A 20,953-nucleotide genomic window follows, 5' to 3' on the forward strand; every position below is an offset into this window, starting at 1 on the left:
CGCTGGTCATTTTAAACCACTTCAAGGTCACTTTAAATCATTCAACTGTAAATTGTAAATTTAGATTGTTATTGATCCTTTTACCTTTAATTTAAAGTATATATTTATACCTTTTACTTTTCCCTTAGTCTTAAAATGTATATTTATTTCTTACTCTTCTTATATTTATTGTTGTCTTTTGCACTGAATGGAACTGGAGCCTCCTCGTCTCATCTCTCTATATACTCTACTTTATGTAGCAGAGATGACAATAAAGTTTACTTTGATTTTAATAATGGAATGTAATCAGGCAAGCCATTATCTGCTAGAAACAGATTGTTGTGTGTTACACCTAAATAAAACCAACTCCACTCCATAGTTGAGCTGAACCTTAGCAGCTCGGTTCAAATATGATATGTTTAAAGTGTTTTGAATTTTGAATACTCCAGACAGAGTTGAACTTTGCTCTTATGAAAATACATTATATTTAGTGATGTAAACTAATTGGTGGGGAAAATGAATGTAGAAAATCGATGGCATTAAATTACTGTAATGGATTCATAGACAGTAGAGGTCATTTAAAGTAAAATATCATTACAATGTTGGACATTAAATATTTACCACCTTTCTCTTTTTTTAATGCATTTATTTAACTGAATGAATACTTGAGCGGAAGATTGATGAATAATGACCAGCAACTTACCATTAGTGATTATTATAGTCAGTATTAACCCATTCTTGGTCATGGACAAGGGAGGAGAAACTATATATCCCAAGGCTCAGAGTCAAACTAGCTTCCAGAGACAACAGGCACAGCAAGGCAGTAATTCACTGGAAGGAAGTAAACAAGTGGGGGATGTGCAATATTGTAAGATCGGTTCACTTTTGAAGGGTTTAACTGATGTCTGCTTTTAGATTTCAAAGGGCAAGCACTGATTTCCTTGCTTTCCCACACTAAATGCAACTACATTGATCATTTGGCTGATCTCCTGGAACTGCAACAGAAAAGAGACACTGATGATAAGGTACAATGATTAATTGTACTTTTTTTTTTTTCAAATTTCAAAACATCATTGCCAAAAGCAGCAATAATATCTGTTTTTGTGCTCAATTCAGCCTCAAGGTTTAAATCTTACTTTCGTTTTAATGCCAAGGGGAAAAAAACTGTGGGAGTTATTGTTCTCCTGGCATCGATTATGATAATATGCTGTATATGCCTGACATCTTTATTCAGTTTGTCATGCATCTCTATGTTTTGTTACAGCAACAAAATCTCTGACTCATGACTCCTCTCTTTACCTCCTGATGGGCGTTTGTTTTGTTTTGGATTTTTTAATCTATAAAACAATACTGGATTAACTTTCTCAGTAACTTTCTCTGTATCAGCTTGAACAGTTACCAGCAACGCTCCTCCAAATGGTTGCTTTTAATGTGCCCAGGGTGTTGACAGATTTTCTTATTAAGCACCTTGGACATAAAACACTGCAAAAAGATCAGAGGTTTTTTGTTTTGGATATATGCATATTGCATGTCATGTTGTATGCTCTGCATTTTAAGTTGTTTGTATTTTTATTATGTTTGGAGTTTGTGTTTCTGCTGCCTTGGCTAGGTCTCCCTTGAGAAGGTGACCTCTGTGGGACCTAAATCAAGGTAAACCAATAAACACTGGCCATGTAGTAAGCTGCGCGTCCACTAAAAGATCTTTCCACACAAGCAAGCATGTTACATAACACTCAGAAAAACTTAGGAAAAGATATTGCAGATTTCAAATTGTAATGTTTTACACATCATGGTGAACTCAAATGATGTTTATGTGTGTTGTTCTTTTTGCTGTTTCCCTCCACTTGGCCTTAGCACAATGTGGCAGACGGGGAGAGATGACTTGGATTCATCTCACTGTACAATCAATGAAACACAGGATCCGTTCCCACAGTGCTGACGACACAAACATGATCTTCCGCCCACACAAACAGATGCACACATCCAACTCCACTCATCAAAGTGGATGCTGCCTCATACCTACAGCAGCAATCAGACAAAGAGGTGAGGCAGGATTCCTCTTTTTTCTGTGAATGTTGGTAACAAAAACACACTTTGCTGAAGGTTGACTTCAAAGTAGGCAGAAATAAAAATGTGAATGTTACGTCCCCCCGAAGGGGTCTAGGCATGCGAGTGAGGGGACCAGTAACAAATGAGTCCAGAACAGAATGAAAGGAAAACAGACAGGTGTTTTTAGTAAATAAAATAGTCTTTATTATAGATAATCATAACATAAAGAGCCGGCAACGCCGTTTTACCAATAACACTTGAAAAAAGGTTGCAACAACAAAGAACACAACAACCAAACAAACTCCACACCACGAGGAGGCACTTCCAGGGGCCCACAAGCTCACCCTATCACTAGCAGCAGCTAGTAGTGATGTGACGTTCTGTATCGAGGCTTCGAAGCTTGTGTCGAGTAATGGAGGGGGCGTTTCCGCGATGCGCGTATCGAGGCTTGCTTCATTTATGGGAGGAGCTGAAAATGATGACGTCCGAAGCCTCGCCGCCCGGCTGTACCACGTGACTGGTTCATGAAGTGGTTCGAACTTTGCCGCGAGCTATGACAGCGATATAAAGCCCTCAGACTTCATTCAAAATGTAGGTGTTTGATGGAGAGTTGCGGTTAGTGAGAGTTTGGAGACAGTTTGGAGGTTTATGAGAGTGAGGAGAGAAAGTCAGGAGAGAATGGAGCCAGCTAAGAAGAGGAGGATGTCCTCCCCTGTGTGGGAACATTTTGATTTTATTCCTCCCAACAAGGTATGTAAATTTCTACAGAAGATGTATTTTCATAATACTGATGGTGCAATACAATTTATGTTAAGCGGCTTTACTTTTGTACAAGGTGAAGTGTTTGCTATGTGCCAGGGAGCTGGGATATAACAACAACACCTCATCCATGCTTAGGCACTACAGAGCTTCGCATGAGAATAAGGGGAACACCGATTATGGAGCAGGACCAGGTGAGCCATCAAATGCCATGATAATATAGCATGCAGTAATGTTACTAAATGATATAACAATATTATACAACTGTTATAAGTTACGTGTGTGATATTTATATTTGTGCTTTGTCTTTATTGTCTTTCCTCAGGAGAACAATCTCAAATAGATGAAGACCTGGTTAGCATGGTGAATGAGGACTCCCAGCCATTTAGCATTGTGGAGGACAAAGGATTTAAAAGATTTGTTAAATCATTAAATCTTAGCTATGTTCTCCCCACTAAAAAGGCCATAAAAGCAGTGAAAATGTAGTTTTTACAGAATAAAATGTGAACAGGCAGGACTGAGGCTCAGTGTGTAGCTGTCCATACCTCAGTGTTACAAAAGCACAACTACTGTCCACACCCCAACTACACCTCACCTCACAGTAAATGATCATTTGCATTTTAAGCATTTCCAAATAATCATTTTCCATACTGCCAGTATAAATATACACAGTATACTGCCATCACTACAATATACATGTTTTACACACTCCTTTTGTTGTTGACATTTACAAGCTGTGTGCAAAAGGCCACACTCTTCAAATTCATGCCAACTAATATTTTTATGTCCAGTAGGTGTCCTACTAGAGCAAATGAAGCTTCAAGAAAGCTTCAGTGCTTCATGAAGCTTCATCTGCCCATCACTAGCAGCTAGCTTTACTGCTGCCGAGGCCCACAAGCCCACACTACTCACGTAAAGCAGCTATACTATTTCCACAACTCCACACTTCAGGCAGGATAACTACACACCAAGAACACCCCACACTGCTCACAGCTCATCCCCAGCTTATATGACCTCAGAGAGGATGATTGCCGACTGGGCCCAGGTGGTAAATGAGTCCAATGAGCAGCAGCTGTGTCCTGGGGAGAGAGAAGAGCAAGAGAGAGACAGAGGGGTGGAGCAAGAGAGGAGGAGGCAGAGAAAAACACCAAGCCCACACAAGGGCAGTATCAGGAGGCCCAGCTAGGGCTGTAACAGTGGAGAAACACCCAGAGTGTTGATAATGTGTTCCTGAGACAGCCTCAGGATCACTGCTGTCCCAAAATCCCAACCCATTGCAGAAGCCACATTTCTGGCAGCTCCCAGCCAGTTTCTGCTGATTACATTTGGTTAATCGAGTTTGGTCTTGTTTCTTGCTTGTGCGCATTTTCTTTCATTTCAGAATTTTATCTACGCTCACTTTGTCAGCAGCAGCACACAAGAGAAAATAAGAGACAATCACAAAGAAACAAGACTGACTGAAGGGCTGGTTAGTTTGGCAGCAACAGTGGTGCTGGGAAAAAAAACAACCCTTCTTTTTCTTCTTTTCTGTTGCTTGTCTCAGTCCAGAGGAAATGGCAAAATGGGCCAAAATTCCTCCTGCGTGTCGAGGGAGGAAATGTTTAGCCAGGGTTATGGCTGCTTTCAGGAGATTTTTCCACAGATTAGTTTCAATTCCTCTTCTCACAAGAGCCACATTAATGTTTTATCAGCCATATCTAAATAATGAATGTAACTTTTGCGTTCTTTTTTTTTGTTTGTTTTTCCATTTGTTTTTTTCATTTGCCTAATTTAATTAAACATGCATGTATACATCCATGCATGATACATGCATCAAACTACCAGAAAAAAACAGAACGCTATACAACCTTCAAAGACGCCACAGCCTCCACCCTTCTTTCAAACAAACTTAATAAGTTATATTGATGTTGATGGCAGCATCACACAGTTAACCTGAGTTCTTACTGGCTGTAGCCAGATTGTGTCTGTGATTTCACCCAAAAGCCTGAAAGCAATGTTCTGTTTAAATGTTTGATGGGGAGACTGGAAGCAGAATGTCAAACTGCAAAAAGGACAAAGATACTTAAACTTTGTCACATACAAGCAAGGATACATCACTCAGCATAACATTATGACCACCTGCCTAATATTGTGTTGGTGCCCAAACAGCAACAAACAGTGATGCACTGTGTATTTTCTTGCCTTTCTATCAGATCCAGCATTACCTTCTTAGGCAATTTGAGTTACAGTAGCTCACCTGTTAGATTGGACCACAGGGGCCAACTTCGCTCCATGACCCTGTCACTGGTTCACCACTCTTTGTTTCTTCGACCACTATGGATACAGACGACTACAGACCATGAACACCCTACAAGAGCTCCCTCCATTCCACCACATCCCAAAGGTGCTCTATTGGATCATGTTCAAGAAACTAACTAAGCTAAGTAACATGGACAATCTTGAATTATCCAATTTTGTTGAGACTGGATGAGTTATAGCCTCAGTTTCCTGTTCTTGGCTGAGAAGTTGAGTGTAGCCAGTGTGGTCGTCTGCTGCAATAGGTCATCTGCTGCAAGGTTTAATGTTTTATCACACGTGCTCTTCTGCAGACCTTGGTTGTAATGAGTGGTTATTTGAGTTACTGTTCCCTTCCTATCAGCTCAAAGCCATCTATCCTCTGACACCAACAAGGTATTTTGACACAGGAAGCTGCCAATAACTGGATCTTTTTTTTTTTCAGACAGTTCTCTGTAAATCCTAGAGATATTTGTGTGGGGCAATCCCTGTAGATCAGCAGTCAGACCAATCTGTCTGGCACCAACCATGTGGCAGAACCGTGTCAGACTAAACAAAATCGCCTTTCTTCCCCCAATTTGTTGCTCAGTTTGAACTTCAGTGTTTTTTTGACCATGTCTACATGCCTAAATACATTGGGTTGCTGCCATGTGACTGGCTGATTATATATTTGTGTGATCGAGCACCTGAATAGGTGTACCCAATAAAGTTTGTGGTGAGTGTGGTGTGACCTGTGAGCCAAGAAAAAAAACAAACTTGTGCCTGTGACTGATTACGGAGATATATTGTATATGTCTAAGTAGCTAGATAAAATAAAAGATGAAACATTTTCACGAAATTTAAAGAAGTCCAGCTAGTTTATTTTCAAGATCCTTAGACTACCATGACCTGGATGACAGAGAACCTACACAGATTGCATATGCATGCCATGTATCTCTGCATTTTAATGCAAACTGTCTGATTCAGTACTGCATTCTTTGTGATTTAGTGGCATGGTCAGCAGGCCACTGGTGTGAAAGTCTCTGAGCAACCATCAGAAACAGACTCCATGAGGGTGGCCTGAGGACCCAACATCCTCTAGTGGGCCCCGTGCTCACCAGCACTAGAGCCTGTTTGAGACGCTCCACCACCACAATCTTTATAAGGATAAGCTAAAGAGAATGGATGGATGGATATGTTGTAGTGATATCGTCCAGATTACGGTTATCAGTTGTGTTTGAAACTAATCAGTGATGCCATCAACCAAAACGGCATCAGTGTTTGTTGGTGCAGAGAGTGCTCGAAAGCAGAGAAAGGCAAAAGAGTTGAGAGAACAGCTGAAAAACTGCATGTGTTGTGAGGTTTTCTTTTATGACGCAGTAAGCACAAAGGTCTAAGGTTCAATGATCAACACTGCAGAAAGCCACAGTGCACACAAACAAGCACAGAAGCATAACATGTAAATTATTTCCCAGATTCAAACGGTTTAAGGACACCAGTGCATACAGTAACATGCACCAATCCTCTTACTAAACACACACACACACACACACACACACACACACACACACACACACGGTCCAGTAAAACTAATCTTACTAATCACACGGTTCGACTGTTGAAACAGAACAAAGTTCACATTGTCAACAGCAGTGCTGTTTCTCCCAATCAAAGTGAGTCGGGGACAGAGAAACACAGGAAGCAAACACACTAAAAAGAAGAAACAAAGAACTGGACTTCTTTTAGCTCATTTTCTCACTGTGGAAATAAAAACACGAGATTTATTTTTCCTGCATAATCTCAGCGGCGTCAGGAGCAACTGACTGATTTCTTTAAAAGACAGCTTAACGTCAGCAAGGACAAAACTCATTAATCTCTGGAGAACATCTGTAGGTCATTTCCACCTAAAGGCCTTCAAAGCTGCATTACTGGGGGCCTAAAAACCGTAAGTAGATTTGGTTGTAGTGTTAATGATAACTGTGAGTGTGATTCATGTTTTGTATAGGTGATCCTGCTTTATCTGTACTGACTGTACACGTTCGTATGGACAAAATGAGCACAAGGTTTCATGGCCAAAGAGTGAAACAGTCACAAATGTGCAAGCTATTTGTCCGTGGACATGAACTGTATGAACTGTACTTTAAGTGGAAGTACATTTCTTGCTTGCATCGTGCATGTTTTCAACGCTCCTCTGAGGGGACACGTAACCCAGGCAACCAAGAAAAAAAGTGGTGAAACTGCCGTGAACTTTTGTATTTTAGTCTAAACCATGACCGAGATCAAACAGTCTTGTTCCTAATACAAAGCTTTTGGGAACATGCCACTCAGAGCGCATCTGGAAAGTACTCACAGCACCTCACATGACCACATTTTGTCATGTTACAGCCTTCTTCCAAAACAGATTTATTTTTTATTTCACCCCATAATGAGAAAGTGGGAAAAAATAGCTTTAAACTGCAATTTTGTTAAAAATCAAACAACTTTATAACGTGTACATAAGCTGTCGCAGCCTTCCCTCGATACTTTGTTTTAAAAAAAGTAACAACTCTGCAGTGTGAATATTTTCCAAATGCACTGTGTGTACATGGACACAAGTGAATCCATAAAAGCACATGTTCATGTGAATGAGGGAAAACACGTGCGAAGGAACTCGAACAATAGATTACATGTTACAGTTATCATTTCATAACCTGCACTGAGACCGACAAGGCCGCTTGAAAGGGATGAAAACTATGATTCAAGTTTCAGCAAGGTTAGCTGAACCTGCAGGGAATTATTATTTTAAATAAATATCATTCTAAACTTTGTATCAAAACCAGTGTTTGAAACACAAAATATATAAATGTCATGACTGCAAAGGATTATCCATAATTTAGACTATAGAGGCTTTAACACCAAGCATGGAAGCAACATTGCTGCAAGTCTGGAGTGTTGCATTGTCACAGTTTACACTTCTAATCATATAGAAATACATATTTAAGCAATCACCCATCTGTGTAGTGTCCAGATGTCCATTCCTGGATGAGTACAGCCTGCAGCTGTGCAATGGTCATTGATTGCGGTTGCCTCTGATGAGCACACAGCATGTCCTAGGCAAGTTCAAAAGAAAACCTATCAGGATTAAATGCTGATCAAAGACGTTCCCCGATATGTCCCTTTTTGTTGTGTTGTAGTTTTTAACCATACGGTGCAATGACAATACAGTTTATTCTGAATCTGATCCAAAGGGACAGCTACTCTGGTTGTGTATGTTCTAAGATCATTGGTTTGAGAATGTATACAAGTTTATTCAGTTCCACCCTTAACTAAAACCAATCAACCAGAAGCGAAAACTACACACAGAATGGTTGTACTGAGAAATCGATTTAAAAGAAATTTGGAACACACGTTTCTTATTTGATGTCTGGTGTTTATTCCAACCTTTGATTGGCATACACACGCTTGGCTACTAAAAATAGTCTGCTTTTATTAACCCTTTAAAGCCTGAACCATGAAATAATTGCCAGGCAATTGTAATTCTGAAAATAAAGTTCTATTTTCAATTCAATTTTATTTGAATTTTATTTTCTTTATATTGCAAGGTAGACCCTACAATGATAAAACAAAGAAACCCCCAACAATCACATGATCCCCTATGAGCAAGCACTTTGGCGACAGTGGGAAGGAAAAACTCCCAGGCTCAGGGAGAGGTGGCCAATTCACATATTTGAGTTTTAATTTATATCATATTTGTTGTTGGGTTTTGTTTTGGCAAAATATTTATTACTAAATTTATTTATTAATTTTTTTCAGAGGGGTTAGTCTCAAAAACTCATGTATCAAATATGATACACTAGGTGTGGGGGGTTAAGCTGGTACTTGCTAGTGTACGTTTCTTGTACAGTAAATGCTTCATACTACAAAAGCAGCTGCAGACCAAAGAGATTTTGGGCTTTAACTGAAAGAAAAGTCGTCAGCACTACTGTTACTTATTTGTTATTTAACCTAAAACTTAGCTGTTGTCGGTCCGACACATTAAAGTACTCGCGTTGATGTGTTCTGTGATCATATCGCCACAGCAGACCTGATGTTCTCCCCGTTTCTGTTGCTTCACAGGACTAACATGGCTGTGCTGACTTCCCCCTGGGCTGATCTGGCTCTGTTCCTGCAGGGAAGCATCACGATGTCAAACAGTGATGCAGGCAGCTTTTTTCCAGTGTGGCTGTTTGGACTGATGCTCTTCCTGTCTGTCTCTCTGCTGCTGCTAGCACTGATCATCCTCCTCAGTTGGAAACTCAGACAGGGTGGGCATTTCTCATACTCACTCACAGTATTATTTGAACAGTATATTACAACTCACGTGACCCACAGGTAAACAACAAAGAACCCAAACTAAACTACACTCTGACAATTAGTTACACTGGCCTGGTTTTTGTGGATGCGTAGTGAGAGAGGACTGCCACAGGCTTTAGATTACTCAACACATGAAAAACCTGGAAACATGCCTTTTCCTTCATCTATATGTGTGCACAGGTGTTGCTTTTGCCGGCTAAATCGGACCCATTTGTTCTTTGTGCGGCCGTAAAACATAGACGTGTACACACATCCTGTTATGATCATGGCTGTGCTTTCACCATCTGCTCTGGTTCAAAGTGGATATATTAATAAAAAGATTATTCATGTGTAGAAAAATCAATCATGGGGAACTCCAGCTGCTTTTTGAGAAAATCTGACTCTTTTGTGACCCGTTTTTAAAAGACAATCATGTGGGAATGACTGCTGGGCGTGATTGGGCATCAAAGCAAGAAAGTGTGCAATTTTTTGTGATTTTACATTGTCTGCTGTTTATTCGCATGCTAATTACAATCATTTACAGGTAATCAAACGCATACTGTTTGTCAGTGGTGCTCAAATTACACAAAGCTTCTATTTATGTTGGTGAGAAACAAATCTGGGTCTGTGTTCTAGATGGCAAATCACAACAGTAGAAAGAGTTTTACAGACATTTTACTATTTGATGACAAATATTAGCTCATTTTGAATTTAATGGCAGTAATGTGTGTCAAAGTTGGGGAAAGTGCAACAAAAGGCTGGAAAAGTAAAAGAAAAAGCCAGAGGAACATTTAGCAACTAATTAGGTTAATTGCCATCACGGTGTTAAAAACAGACATGATTCTGGCACGGAAACTACTTCATGGGCTCAGGAACACTTCCTGTAATCACTGTCTGTGAATACTGTGCCATCCACACATGCAGGTTAAAGCTTTATTGTGCAAAGACGAAGCCATACGTGATCATGAACGCTGGACTGAGACAGAGTGGAAAACTGTTCTGTGGTCAAAGTTTGAAATTCTTTTTGGAAAACATGGACACTGCATAAAGAGGTGAATTGTTGAGTGCCGAATTGTTATACGCACTCAGTTCAAAAGCCTGCATCTGGTACCACACAAGGTACCAGCATTGCTAAAAGATAAAAACAAAAAAAGGAAAGTGGCAGTGAGCGTCAGTTTCCTTGGTGAAAATGCCTTGTTGATGTTACAGAAGACTGGTCAGACTTCTTCAAGCAACATAAACTCAAATAGCCACTGCTTACAACCAAGGTATGCAGAAGAGCATCTCTGAACACACAGCACATCAGACTGTACCAGCAGTTTAGGCTGCTGCTGGTGCTATAATGATGTAGGGGATGTTCTCATGGCACAGTTTGGGGCCTCTTAACACCAACTGAGCATTTTTTAAGCAGAGCCTACTATACCTAAGTACTTGCCTGGTGCTGGGCAACCACACAGTGGCAGCACCGAGCACAGCAGGCAGTCCCTAAAACAAAAGAACTCGTAATAGAGGCGCAGAGAGCTCCACTCCCATCTCATTATCAATGGAGAACAGGTGGAATATGTCTCCACCTTCAGGTTTCTGGGCACCCACATCTCCACTGATCTCACCTGGACCCACAACACCAATGTTCTAGTAAGGAAGGGCCAACAGTGGCTGCACTTCCTCCATGTCCTCAGGAAGAACAACCTGGACCACAAGCTGCTGCCAGCCTTCTACCTTGCTTGAATGGAGAGCGTGCTCTCCTATACTGCCTGGGTGTTTGGTACTCAGTTGATAACTGAGGGAAAAAAGGCTGTGCACAGTGTAAATTAACACTGCCCAGAAAAATCATCTACTACCCTCTGCCACCCCTGGAGGCTATCCTTAAATCCTCCAGTCTCAAGACAACTAGGGTCATCACAGGTGACCATTTGCACCCCACCCACCACCCGTTTGCCCCACTGCCCTCTGGTCGGTGCCTTGGGTCAATCAGGTCCTACACCTCCAGACTCACTAACAGCTTTTTCCCCTGGGCCATTCTGTTAACCAACACCATCGCCCCACGCAGAACTGAAATGACAAGCCTGTGGCACCAAGATTTCAACTGATGAAAATAATGTCTAAATTAATTCAAAGTGGAATATATAAAACTTATATAAAATATTGTATAAATAACAAAATTAAACTTCATTCTAGTTACAATAGTAAATGTTAAAAAGACTAAAATATTACACATAGAGCTCATAACATTCCAGTTTTCTTCTGTTTTTAGTCTTCATCTCTAATCTTTCATCCACAGCTGACGCTGATCTGTTGAAGCTAGCGCAGGACAGAAGCTCCATCAGCGCCACCCACAGGCATGTCCACAGAGGACGGCACAGAAGAAATGCTGGATCTCATTTCTGCGCCTGACAGTCATGAACGGACACATTTTAACACAAATGAAGGAACACCCTCTGTATATGACACTATGTGCTCTCTCCTGAGGGGCCACATCATGCTGGACATTGAAGACACCGACGTCGTCTGCCTCACCCGACTGACATGAATTAAAAAGCATAATTTACACATGGATTTAAGTTTTAGGTATTATGTCTAATAAATATGCTGCACACATTTTCAATCACACTTCCAAGGAAATGAATGAGGAAATGAAGCGAGTATAACAATCCTTTATTTAAACAGTGTTACACAGGGGGGAGGAGTGGCTGTGTGGGGGGAGATACAAGACATTTAAGCTGCTAGACAGAAAAAACCCTACTGGTGATCACTGGTTAGCTAACAGAGAGCAATGAGGCAGTTGGTAGGTTTTCCAAAATGAGTTTCTGTAAAGTTTCCTTTGTTTGTGTGAGTTTTATTTTATTAATAAAATATAAAAACTGTGCTGGTTTCCCGTTTCTCCAGAGTGTGAAACAAAGCCTGAGATTTAAGTGTTCAGAGGATCCTCCAATTATAACCTGCTATGACACCATGTGGATTTAACGTTCTCTGATGTGGATTCACAGGCGTAGAGGTTGGTAAAACTTTTCTTGGTGTAACCTAACGTAACATGACACATTTGGGAAAATCCGATTCCGCAGCCTCAAAGCTCATGTGATTGGTTAAGAGAGCCCAGAAGAACCCGGAAAAGCGGTTAAAGCTGGGGCTAAACGTACAAAAAGGAAAACAGTGGCAGAAATTTCCATTTGTAGTGGTTTTCAAAAAAAACAACGACACTGCAACAATTTTACAAATATGCAAAATGGAGGGGGAACAAGAAATCCCACCTTTAAACAACTAGATCACAGAGAAAAGATGAGAAATTATGAAAAAGAAAAATCTACAAATGTGGTCACTGTGATATTACCAAAGGCTTTTTTTCTTTTTGTTTGTTTTTTGGAACATCAAAAGCTTCCAAAGCTGCCTAGTGTTGCACGGTTTACATTTTTATAAAGAAAAAAAAAATGCTTTTCTGCTGCTTTGTCTCTTTACAAGAGGGTTCGAGGTTAAAGCTTCCCCCTCGTGGAATGTCATTTAACTGCATAGTAGAGCTCAGACCTGCGTTTCCTGATTTTAAAAAAGCTTCAGCTCTCAGTTTGATGAGCACGCTTAACTACAAAAGTTTTAAAATGGGTCAAATTGGGCAGTGATTACTCATCAAGTTAAAAAGCTGATTAGCAGTTTTTTCTTCCTTTTTTATTTCTAAAAATGAAATAAAATATCCTTTTGTCTCCCATTTAAAACACGTCCAGTCAAAGAGGGAGACGTAGATTAATCCAGACCAGTCTAAGGTGGAATGTTTATTATACTAAATCAGTGGCACTTCTTCACTTACAATCAGCTAAATTTCAGGAGAACATGACTTTGCCTTTATGCTGCTTATGCTAAAAATGCGCGTCAAAATAAATGCACGAGACCAAGCACCTAGCACATTTAATGCCCCCAATATTTACACAAAGCTACAATTTAGTTCACTTTCTTTTTTTGTTTTTTGCAGAGTAAAAGGACAGAAAATGAATAAAACATAATGAGTTTCCATTTAGGGGGTTTCAAGAGCACTTCAAACCCTCTGATACACTTCCCTTTAAGCTGCATTTTGGCTGGTGCATTGTAACTTTTGTTTTTTTTGCCTCAGTTTGAAGTGTGGTGACAGATTCAGAGCGTTGCGGTTTTTTTGTGGTGAACAACGTGGAAATCGGCTGAATGAAATGTAACCAAAATAAAAACAAAAAGAACATGCAGAGAAACGTTTAGCTGTAGTGAAACAGTTACAAAGCAGCCCGACGCGCTGTATGAGCAGAGATAGTCCACACGCTCTCAAACCAATTGACGTGGTAGCGTCCTACCTAGACTCACTCGAGACTCCTGGAAGATTAAACTGCGTGAAGAAGACATGCTGAATTTAATCCCATACTCTATCATATCAAGCAGGTATGAAAAGAAGCCGGCGATGAACTGAGCTGAACTACGGCGGCAAACGGGCTCCTTGGCAGTTAGCAGGCTGCATTAATTTGAGTCTGAGCTGCTTTCAAGTCATCCTCATTTTGGTACCTGTGCTAGTTGGAGCACAAAACTCATTCTGAATAATTTAAATAGCAGTGTTAATTTTGCATTATGCATTAAGCCTTCAGAATATTAAAATACTTCACTGTGGGATACAAGAAAACATGAATTATTATTCAAATTCTCTTTTATTCCCTGGTACTTATCGGGCAATCTCCCAATTATCCTTCACTTTACAGCTCCGGTCTCCCAATCCAAAGTCAGTTTATGTCTCCCTCGCTCCCCCTCAGGCCCAGCGGGAATGGTTAGTGTCGTACAGTGGACGAGCCTGGGGAGTGAAAAGCTGCTCCCATTGATAACCTTCATTTTTACTGTGCAGAAGTTGTCATTTTCAGTTCAAATCCACCTTCAGTTTAGCTTAAAAAAAATTTAAAACTGTAAAATTGATGGAATTTATTCCACCTACATTTTCGAACTACTGCTGAAGCTCGCCGACCCTATTTAAAATGTTCAAAACCCGTCTCTTCTTCCAGTTTAGCAAAAAAAGTGAATTGAACTGAAAATGCACTCACTCGGCTGCTAGTCACACACAAGGAATGTGGATGAATAATAACTATACAGGAAAAAAAAAAAAGAAATAACAGAACCAAAAGACCTGGATGACTCTCCTGCAGATGTTGAAGTTACAGCTCCCGCTCTTCTCTAATGATCAGGAAGTAGAAGTGATAATGTGAGGTGCAACGTTTCTACCATTCACCTGTGAATATGTGAGAGTGAGTGTGTTATACTAATTAAAAAAAAAAAAAAAAGAGCAGACCAAGTTGTGACACCCTGTTTCCTTCATGTTCCTTATAAACTATTATATTACTCTCCATTTACATCACCATGAAGCAAGAGGGGGAGCTGTAATTTAACAAGTTACCTTTCTATGCCAATGCACCGGAACCCAAGTACAGGTGCATAACCTCACTGTTATGATAAAAAGCTTTCTCTACTTGAGCATCTCAGCGTGCTGTTATTGTAAGAAACGTTAGCTGAAGGTCATCAGTACTGGTACAAAATGATCAATGCAGGATACAGTTTCATCCAGATTGGTTATCAGTGCATCCCTAGTTTCATCTTTGTGATAGAGGACAAACATGCTATCATCTGTTTATAAAACAGTTACAGAAAAAGCACAACTAAAAAAAAAAAAAATAAAAAGCTACAATTGTTATGCTAACAAAGTGGTTCTTTTTGTTCCCTCAGAAACAATGAGAGATTTTTTTTTTCTTTTTCTTGGTTTTGCAGTGAGGGATTTAGATCGCACCACAGACAATAAGAAAGGAAGAGAATGGCAACTTCGGTCCATTTGTCAAACCCTTCTCTCCCTGTTCTTTAAGCTCCTCTTCTTCTCCTCCTCCTCCTCTCCCGTCAGTCAAGGCTGATCGTCGTGGGTGATGAAGGTCGTTCGACAAAGAAAAAACAGTCATGACGGGCCCTTCAGCTCTGGGGAAAAAGAGAGGGGGTGGGGGGTGGGGGAGTAATCAGCCTGGGGCACTGCGATGATGAAACGACACTGGTTTCCTAATCAAAATGTTCTCCTTGTACTCCTTCCAAAATCTAATGCCTCTTTTCCCTTTTTCTCTTTTCAACTGTTGCAGCATGTGTGATGGCAGCTGGTTTCTTTAGCAGCTTCTCCACATGCACCGCTAAATAAACCTTTCCCTATCAAATATAAAAAGATTAATAATAATAATAATAATAATAATAATAATAATAATAATAATAATAATAATAATGATGATGATGATGATGATGATAAGCTACTATTTTTATCATTACCTGAGTTCAGTCAATCCTCCTCAGCCAGCTCAGTTTCTTTATGAACCACCACTCTGGTAACAGACATGTCAGGATGTTGCTCTTTGGCCTCCTTAATGGCCTGGGCCAGTGCCTGCAGTACCGATGGGCAACCACATGGTGGAAGCACCGAGCACAGCAGGCAGTGGAGGGGGAAGGAGGGGGGGAAATGGTGGAGTTAAATGAAAAATAAAAGAAGAAGCAAACAGAAAAAGACATATGTGCTGGATTTACGGTCAGTGTGACATTTTACTTCTTCGGATCAAGTAAAATGCATTTAGAAGAAGAATTCACTCAAATAAAACCCATCTCAGTGATATCCAAATCTGTTGTTTTTGTGTAAATCCAGCGAATTAAACCAGACAGGCAACTTAAACAAAAAGACGAGCATGCAAAGAGATGAAAGAGACATTTACCGTCCCAAACATTTCAGGGCTACATGCAGTTTGACATGAATTCCCATGAAGCTATTCACACAGGTGAAAAGATCTCTCTGGAGTTTTCCATGTTATCTACTGGAGACTGTGGCAACCTGCTAGCAACCACTCTCAATAAATGTTGCGCTGCCTAAGTACCTGTATCGCTACACCCCAATATGGACAATGAGACTTTTTAGTATTGCTTTTTAAGTATCTGAATCTGGCAAACAGTGCACAAAAATTGCATAATTGATAATTAAGAGATGGCTCAAATTAAGGCTGGCAGAATGGATCAATTATTTTTGCTGGGGTCTTTAGGAAGCTAGTTTAAAGTATTTACAAAGGTTAATTTTCATACATCTGGACTGGACTAACTGAGATGTGATCTCCTCTGTGCAGTGTGTATTTTACTGTACTCTGATTGTCACTGAGGAAATGTGACAATCACAGAAAAACATAGTATGTGAAATTAGTCACTGCAGGAGGAAAAAAAAAAAAGCAGTATGCCAACATTTTATACATGAAAAGATGTGGTGAAGAAGTCACAGCAGCAGATTCCAACAATGAGTGGAATATGGGTGGATCTGATGGCGTGTGTCAAATAAGTGATTCAAAAATAAAACGTAGCATTAAGACTGCAAGTAACATGATTGACATGTCCCAGAAACCCATCTATTCTCTTAAATCTTCTAAATGAGAGAAAATTATTTCCTTATGAGTCAATCTGCAGAACAAGGATCTTAAATTTAAAGCTGCCAAGTTTGGACTTGGATGTGGTTTATTTATCTAAGATGACTCTTTTAGAGACTTTCACACCATCCACGTTTGGTGGGAAGAAAAGACCCCATGAGCCCAGTTGTTGGAACACGAGGCAAAGCAGAGGGGAAAGGCTGCGTCCCTGAAAACTGACCTGGTCGTGGTCGATGTCACAGTCTCCAGTAATGACGATGCGTTTTTCAATCCTCGTCTCTGATAGACCGCCCTTTAGCGTCTGCAACAAAAGATCACCACATTTCAAATTGGGAAGTTTGCAAATGGCTGCAGTACAGCATTTAAATTAAGATAGCATAATGAAATTATGTCCCCTATGTCACAAAGACACAGGCTCAACAGAAATGAACGTGTGTGTGTTTTAGGGTGTGTGTCTGTTCGTACCTTGGTAATATGTGTGGTTGTTGTAGTACACAAAGATTCAGAGGTGATTGTCTGAGCAGTCATCAACACTCCAGGCTCACCATCACCATTACCATCCAACTGAGAGAGACAAAAAGAGATCATTAGCTGATGTTTAAAAGAAATAAATAAATAAAACTCGTTTCCTGTAGGAGCAGAATGAAAAGATGGCGTCATGCACTGTAGCTAGAAAGGAAGCACTTTGGAACATGGAGAATGCTGACGTAGCAACGATCGGTCTAAATATTTCACACAAACAATATGAACCACGGATGGTGACACACATGGGGAAAAACTAAACAAGCTTCTCCGTTTTTTTTCTCTCTCGTGTTTGCACCTGCGCAGCCTCGTATGTGATGGTCTTGGTTTCCGTATGTACGATGGGCACTTCTTTAGTGGCTATCTCGGTTTTCTGGGCTGCAAACGTGTCTGATATAGTCACCATTTCTGTCTTTACCACAGGCGGCTGGGGAGGGAGCAGAGAGAGGAGTGAGGAGTGGGGGGAGGGAAGAGAGTTAATATATTAAACCTGAGGCAGACATGGGGAAAAAAATTAATTTTTATCTATGCAGTTGACAAATCTGTCTTCAAAATCATCTTCTATCATAATCATTTTGAAAATATTTTTGCGCAGGAAACACCAGTACATGTAGATGTAAACAGCACATGTGAGCCACTGCAGCAAAACTCATGCACAGAAGCAAGAGCTCCAAAAGCCATGCAGACAAAACCATGAGAAACACAAGTAAGACAACATCTGCAATGCAATGTAATAAAAAGAGCTATGGCAAAGGACAACTATGGAGATATCTTTGGCGTTCACATGCAGCCTAGCACTGTACCAACGTGCATAAAAAAATGAGCCAATATGACAAGCGGGACTCAAAGAGCTACTATAATGTAAACAAGGTACAAAGATGAGTGGTTGGCAATGATGATTTCCACAACACTGTCTCTGTGATGACCACAACACGCCAATTAAACAGAAAGAGGAGCATCACTGCCAAACACGCGGAGGATACGCACATATCAAAATGCAGCATGCAAAGCAAAAAGAAAAACAAAACAAAACAAAAACACACCTAACAGCACCATGCATTTCCCACTTAGGCCCCATTTACTTCACAACACTAAAAAAAACAGTAGCAACACACCACACTGCGTGGGACATGATAATGGTATGAATGGTATCTGACAACAGCAGATATGAAAGAAAGTCAAATGTATGTTTATGTAAATTAAAATAAAGACTGAAAATATTCATGTAGGTGAATTAATATGAACACCAAAACAATGGTGGTGAATTGTAACTTTAAAGCACTGCTCCTTGGTTTCGGCAGTTTTGAGCATACTAATATAAAGCTTTAATTTTCATAGGATGAAGATGAGTGTGAGGATGTACATGGGGCTTAAATATTCACACAAGCAGGAAGGAAACCGGCGCTCTCAAAAGCAGGGAAGGAAAAAAGTGGGTGTTTCTATAGTTGGCAGGAGAGGGATCAAAGCCCGGGGAAGCTCCGCAGTCGGCCCAGTGAAGACTTTACCTCAGAGCAACAAATAACCTGTGGCAGCGGCTCTGTTTCAGTGAGCGAGGGCTCTCCGTTCATTTTAGGCTCCTCCTCTTCTTCTGCACGAGCATCCATTACAGTCACACCCTCTTCAGGCAGGGTGAGGCCGTTAGGAGCTTCATCGGGCGTCACCATCGGATCATCTGTGCTCTCCTCAGTCTCACGCTCAACTTCTTTCTCTTCCTCGGCATTTGTTGTCTTCTCTGTCTCTGTGTCGTCCTCCTTCTTGGACTCCACTTCTTCTCGACGGGTTTCTTCTGCAGGCTGGATGACTTCAGCTGGAAGAGAAGAAGCATCTGAAGCCAACACCTGTAGCTCTGGCGTCTTATCTTCCTCTTGCTTCTCCTGCTCTTCTTCCTCTTCCTTCTCCTCAGGTATTTGTGTGTGAGAGATGGACACAGGGAGATATGGATGGTACTCTGCTTCTTCTTCACTCTCGCTCTCAGATGAAATGCTCTCTTCCTTCCTCGGCTTTGCTTCCTCAACTACCACCGCTTCCTCTTGAACTTCCACTTCCTGTTCCCTCATTTCCTGCTCTGCAGAAGGAGCAGCGGGGGTACTGGCTGCAACCGTGACAAGTCCAGGTTTGGGAGCTCTGGAAATCTCTTGGACGACAACAGTCTCCTCGATTTCAACCTCGGTTGTCTACACACACACACACACACACACACACACACACACACACACACACACACAAGCACGCATGTACACCCGGTTCACAGACACAAACACAATGAAGTGCGCAAACACACATGCGCGCACACACACACCACAACAACAAACGCATGGAGACAAGAAAACAAAAGAATAAAATGATCATTGAACACAAATGGGAAAAAATTAAGCTCAGTTAAAAGATAATAAAGTAACACCAACAGAAGAAGATGAAGAACTGTTGACAAAGAGACAAGAAAGGGAGGACAGATAATGAAGGGTGTAGCAGGAACAGAAAATTTAAGCTGCAAGTGGAAAATGAATGAAGGCATGAAGAAAGTAATGGATAAAAATTGTCATGAATGTAGGGTTGGAGGAATTAATAGAAGAAGGTCAGGACCACCTTTGCGGGTTCTTTGGTATCAGAGATCGTGTTATCAGCTGTTGCTGCTTCTGTTTGGGGCACACTCACCTGCGTGACAGAGAAGTTAGCATGACATTATTAATCACACACCATCAATGTTAGCAGTATTAAGATGTCTGTTATCACGGCATGTGGGAATGGGCTGCCTTTGTTATTTGTGCCCAATCCCCCTCACTTTTATTGTCTCTTATTCTGTGCCTGGTGGACTGTTTTTTCATGCAACCCCCATAAAGCATAAGGTTCCCTGAAGCAGGGAAAAGAGACGGGATAAAAGAACCAAAAAGAAAAGGTAAAACAAAAAGATGAAAGATGGATTAAAGAGAATACCACATCAATAAATAAAAAAGGTTATCTTCACATACATAAAAAGGCAAAAGAAGCGTGGTATTGAAGTCAGCAGTGTCTTTGAGACGACCACGAAAATACATCATAATGGATTCAGTCCTCACTTGAAAACCTTTTTGTGTAGTTTTAAAAGCTCCTGTTAAAAAAGCCACTAACCAAGCACATTATTTGGCTGCCATTTCAGCTTTTCTTTTTACATTACGAAAGCTGCTGCTTCAATACCTGCTGCTTTTAATATATTTATTTTTTAAGCACAGATCCTAAAACGGAGCAGATTAGTACATTAGCATTAAATTCACACATATTTACAATCACTAGCAAAATAAAATATGAAAAATAAATGTTAAAAAACAAAGCCATGCACCCATTCATAGATGAGTAGGTTTAGATTAAATGCATTATGGTCATTGTGTGCCCGTTCTTTTGGGATGAATGGAGCCGTCACAAACTAATTATCGCTACCATTCATCCGGCATCTACAGCAGGCATTATGGGCATCTTAAACCCCTTTGGTTTGTAAACGCATCTGGCAGGCATCCTTAGATACCTGAAGAATTACAAAACGTCAGTTTACTCTCAAGTTAAACAGAAAGACGATTGGTTAAAGGTACAGGTGACCCTAAAATCAAAAATACATGTATTTCTTCTAGATTGTAGTTTTATCTAGCCATATCACTGTGCAGAAGGAAGCATCTACCTTGCTTTGGTTGGCA

General features: G+C 40.5%; 1 protein-coding gene and 1 long non-coding RNA gene across 16 annotated transcripts in view; one reads left to right on the top strand and one right to left on the bottom strand.

The window, feature by feature from the left end:
• The first annotated feature begins 6,707 nt into the window (after positions 1 to 6,707).
• On the top strand, positions 6,708 to 12,627 carry LOC147312378 (uncharacterized). Its single transcript, XR_015124998.1, has 3 exons — positions 6,708 to 6,985; positions 9,136 to 9,323; positions 11,633 to 12,627. It is a non-coding gene; the product is annotated as an uncharacterized LOC147312378 (long non-coding RNA).
• The window catches only part of epb41l2 (erythrocyte membrane protein band 4.1-like 2), a 50,962-nt gene continuing 41,998 nt past the window's right edge, over positions 11,990 to 20,953 (bottom strand). For 11 of the 15 annotated variants that reach the window (XM_086263666.1, XM_086263678.1, XM_086263674.1 and 8 more), the window contains 7 exons: positions 19,875 to 19,943; positions 18,794 to 19,462; positions 17,587 to 17,715; positions 17,232 to 17,330; positions 16,987 to 17,067; positions 15,640 to 15,751; positions 11,990 to 15,303 (listed from right to left, as the gene is read on the bottom strand). In XM_086263666.1, the coding sequence (XP_086119792.1) occupies positions 15,650 to 15,751; positions 16,987 to 17,067; positions 17,232 to 17,330; positions 17,587 to 17,715; positions 18,794 to 19,462; positions 19,875 to 19,943 (1,149 nt within the window). In that variant the 3' untranslated portion in view covers positions 11,990 to 15,303; positions 15,640 to 15,649. The remainder of the gene's footprint in view (positions 15,304 to 15,639; positions 15,752 to 16,986; positions 17,068 to 17,231; positions 17,331 to 17,586; positions 17,716 to 18,793; positions 19,463 to 19,874; positions 19,944 to 20,953) is intronic. The other 4 variants (XM_086263677.1, XM_086263681.1, XM_086263682.1 and 1 more) reach the window with 3 other exon arrangements.

This window comes from Aulonocara sp. 'chitande type north' Nkhata Bay, linkage group LG15 (genome assembly GCF_057382095.1).
Source record: "Aulonocara sp. 'chitande type north' Nkhata Bay isolate Kocher_YH1m ecotype deep benthic linkage group LG15, A_spYH_male_GT1.1, whole genome shotgun sequence".
Taxonomy (NCBI): Eukaryota; Metazoa; Chordata; class Actinopteri; order Cichliformes; family Cichlidae; genus Aulonocara; species Aulonocara sp. 'chitande type north' Nkhata Bay.